At 60.0% G+C, this 3,449-nt stretch overlaps 1 protein-coding gene across 1 annotated transcript in view; it reads left to right on the forward strand.

Moving 5' to 3' along the window:
* NPAS4 (neuronal PAS domain protein 4) overlaps positions 1–3,449 on the forward strand; it is a 29,046-nt gene that overhangs the window by 22,621 nt on the left and 2,976 nt on the right. The window contains exons 4-9 of the mRNA XM_005864279.2: positions 850–1,218; positions 1,836–1,987; positions 2,145–2,247; positions 2,366–2,627; positions 2,806–2,915; positions 3,257–3,392. Coding sequence (XP_005864341.1) covers positions 1,044–1,218; positions 1,836–1,987; positions 2,145–2,247; positions 2,366–2,627; positions 2,806–2,915; positions 3,257–3,392 — 938 coding nt within the window. The 5' untranslated portion in view covers positions 850–1,043. The remainder of the gene's footprint in view (positions 1–849; positions 1,219–1,835; positions 1,988–2,144; positions 2,248–2,365; positions 2,628–2,805; positions 2,916–3,256; positions 3,393–3,449) is intronic.

The raw sequence follows: 3,449 nt of genomic DNA on the forward strand, positions 1-3,449 counted from the left end.
TACCTCGGTGCAGACTCAGATCCTCACCATGCCCTGGACCCTGCCTCAGTTTCCCCCGCCACGGGCTGAGGTTAATTCGTTGGAATCCCTGCAGACCGCAGCGTAGGAGCTGCTATTTCCATGCTTGGCGGTGGGAAAATAGGACCAAGGCCAGACTCGGCGGATCCCTCTTCCTCAGGACCCCTTTCCACCCACCCGAGGGGCTGAGACCCCCCCCCCCGCGTCAGCGTCACTCCCCTGCTAAACCACCAAGGCCGGGCTTGGGGACGGGGTGGGGGGAGGAGGCTTGTTCTTTGAAAGTGACTAAGGCAATCCCAGACCCAGGAATCCCTGGAGAGAAACCCTAGCCGCGACCTATCCCGCGGAGGCTAACAAGGCCCTTCTTCCCCTCGTGTGAAGGTGACTTTTGGCTCGCAGCTAGGAAGGGGGGGTTTGTGGACAACCATGCCCCCCTTTTCTTATCTCCTTTAAAAATCGATGTGGGAACCAACCCCTCCTGGCCCTCCACAGCCTCTCCTGCCAGGGGCTTCTGGCCGCCTCCGCCCTTGCCCTGTCGCTTCCCTGGGCTGAGCACACTCGGACGCCTGGGCCCCTGCACCCCCTTCAGGCCTTCCTAACGCAGCACCTGACCCTCCGCTCAGCTGCCGCCAGCCCCGGCCCCCTCCGCAGCCTCCTCTCTCCCCCTCCCGCCGGCACCCCTCCTGCTCTCCTTCTACGTCACGGGATGACGTAGGAAGCCGGGGAGGGAGGAGGAGCGCCTGCCAGTGGCTCCTGCTGCAGTTTGCTGAGCCCAGCCTCCCGCTTTCCCGCCCCCCTTTCTCTAAATCGTGCCCCCCCCACGCCTGGCAGGAGCTATATAAGGCGGAACGAGGCAGGCGAGGGAGGCAGCGCAGCGGAGCGGAGCCCAGGAGAGGAGAGGAGAGAGCGAGCCGGAGCGAGAGCCGGAGCGAGAGCCGGGGAAGCGAGGAGGAAGAAGCCACCGGCTTCGGGACAGGACCGCAGGTGCTCGGAGCGCCGGAGCGGGAGCCCCGCAGCCGCCAGGCATGTACCGCTCCACCAAGGGCGCCTCCAAGGCGCGCCGCGACCAGATCAACGCGGAGATCCGGAACCTCAAGGAGCTGCTGCCGCTGGCCGAAGCGGACAAGGTCCGGCTGTCCTACCTGCACATCATGAGTCTTGCCTGCATCTACACTCGCAAGGGCGTCTTCTTCGCCGGAGGTGAGCAGACTGGGGTTTTCGGAGACCCGAGCTGGCGGACACTGGGGACCGTGGAGCTAAGGGAAGGCTCTGGGGCTGCCGCATGCCTAGGGTGGCATGTTGGTGAGCTGGGAGAGAAGGGATCGGGGACTAAGGAACTCCCACTTTTCCTTCCGAGCTCTGTCCAGACTTCAGCTTAGTTCTGGGTGGGGAATAGAGAGCCCGGACGGTGTTCCTAGCGCCAGACTTATGCAAGGAATAGAGCCAGGACACAATGGCCCCAGTTCCCACCCGCGCAGAGGCGCTCCCGGAGCCCGAGAGGAAAGCCCGGGAAGTTGCAGAGATAGAGTAGCGCTGTCCACGGTGCAGACAGCACCGCCGGGTGGCGAGGCGCTGTCCGCGGTGCTGAATTCCCGCGCGTCTCTGTAGCGCTGTCCGCGGTCCTGACGTTCAGGGATGCAGGAAAGCCCGGCCCCGACTTGGAAGTCCAGCAACAGGTTCCCTAGGCAAGAACCGCGGGCAGTGGGTCCAGAGGTGTGTGCAGAGGCAGGGCCATGAGAAATTCCTCTGGATTTTCTGAAGTTCACTCCATGCCTTCTGGTCTCACTCCTGACTCACCATGTCTTCTCATCCCACAGGTGCTCCTCTGGGGGGGCCCACAGGGCTTCTCTCAACTCAAGAACTTGAAGACATAGTGGCCGCGCTACCTGGCTTTCTGCTTGTGTTCACAGCGGAGGGGAAGCTGCTGTATCTGTCTGAGAGTGTGAGCGAGCATCTGGGCCACTCCATGGTGAGTGCTGAGGGCCAGGGCACAGATGGGACACAATGAGCTTTCTACTTCTGAGATTTACTTGGGAGCAAGGGTTTATACCCTGCAAGGTGCTATTTGTCAAAGATTGGCTCTTGACGCCTTCACTAATGATCATCTCCTCTTCACCTTTCTCCAGGTGGACCTGGTTGCCCAGGGCGACAGCATCTACGACATCATTGACCCAGCGGACCACCTAACTGTGCGCCAGCAACTCGCCCTGCCCTCTGCCCTAGACACCGGTGAGCACTCCTTTCTCTCTTCCTCAATCCAATCTCCCTTCTGCTGCCTTGCCCCTCCCCATCTGCCATCTCTCTCAGCCATTTGCCTTCTTATCAGTTTTCCTCTTCACTCACCTAGATCGCCTCTTCCGCTGTCGCTTCAACACCTCCAAGTCCCTTAGGCGCCAGAGTGCAGGCAACAAGCTGGTGCTTATTCGAGGCCGGTTCCATGCTCACCCACCTGGAGCCTACTGGGCAGGAAACCCTGTGTTCACAGCCTTCTGTGCTCCACTGGAGCCACGACCCCGCCCTGGTCCTGGGCCTGGGCCTGCTTCGCTCTTCTTGGCCATGTTCCAGAGCCGTCATGCTAAGGACCTGGCCCTACTGGACATCTCTGAGAGGTAAGCCCACAGTGTGTAGACCCCGGGAGGAAAGCAGGCCAGAGATGAGGGGACCCTAGATTCTGGAGTCAGGGGCAGGGAGGATGGGATCTAAGGGACCAGAGGACCTGGGAGGGAGTGAGAGGCCATGGCAAGCAGGGAAAACAGAAAGCTGACCTCACCCTTTCCGCTTTCCCAGTGTCCTAATCTACCTGGGCTTTGAGCGCAGTGAACTGCTCTGTAAATCATGGTATGGACTGCTGCACCCTGAGGACCTGGGCCACGCTTCTGTTCAACACTACCGCCTGTGTGAGTGTCCAGAAAAGCTGGGGACAAGACAGGGAGCTGGGAAAGGGCATGGGAGATCCTACCAGGAAGGTCTGGTCGAGGCTGATGCTGGGGAGGCACCAGAGGCCAGCAGTTTTGGATGCTATAGGGTGCACATTAGGTGAGGGGTAAAGGTGAAAATAGCATCAGAACTGGGGGACTCCCAATGGTGAGGTCAAGGTGGGGAGCTGAGTGGTACAGGTTAGGGTAGTCAGAAGAGGATGTTATGGATCCCAAACTCAGTGGAGAGGTCAGTGGGGTGATAGTTTAGGTGATGTTATGTGATATGTGTCCTAACTCTGCATTTTTTTCTTTCCCTTCAGTGGCTGAGAGTGGAGATATTCAGGCAGAGATGGTAGTGAGACTGCAGGCCAAGCCTGGAGGCTGGGCATGGATTTATTGCCTGTTATACTCAGAAGGTCCAGAGGGCCCCATTACTGCCAATAACTACCCGATCAGGTGAGCTGCGAAGCAGGAGCCTGAGCGGGGGCGGGGGGGGCAGCTGGGGGGGGGGCA

This window comes from Myotis brandtii, unplaced genomic scaffold, assembly GCF_000412655.1.
Source record: "Myotis brandtii unplaced genomic scaffold, ASM41265v1 scaffold187, whole genome shotgun sequence".
Classification (NCBI taxonomy): Eukaryota; Metazoa; Chordata; class Mammalia; order Chiroptera; family Vespertilionidae; genus Myotis; species Myotis brandtii.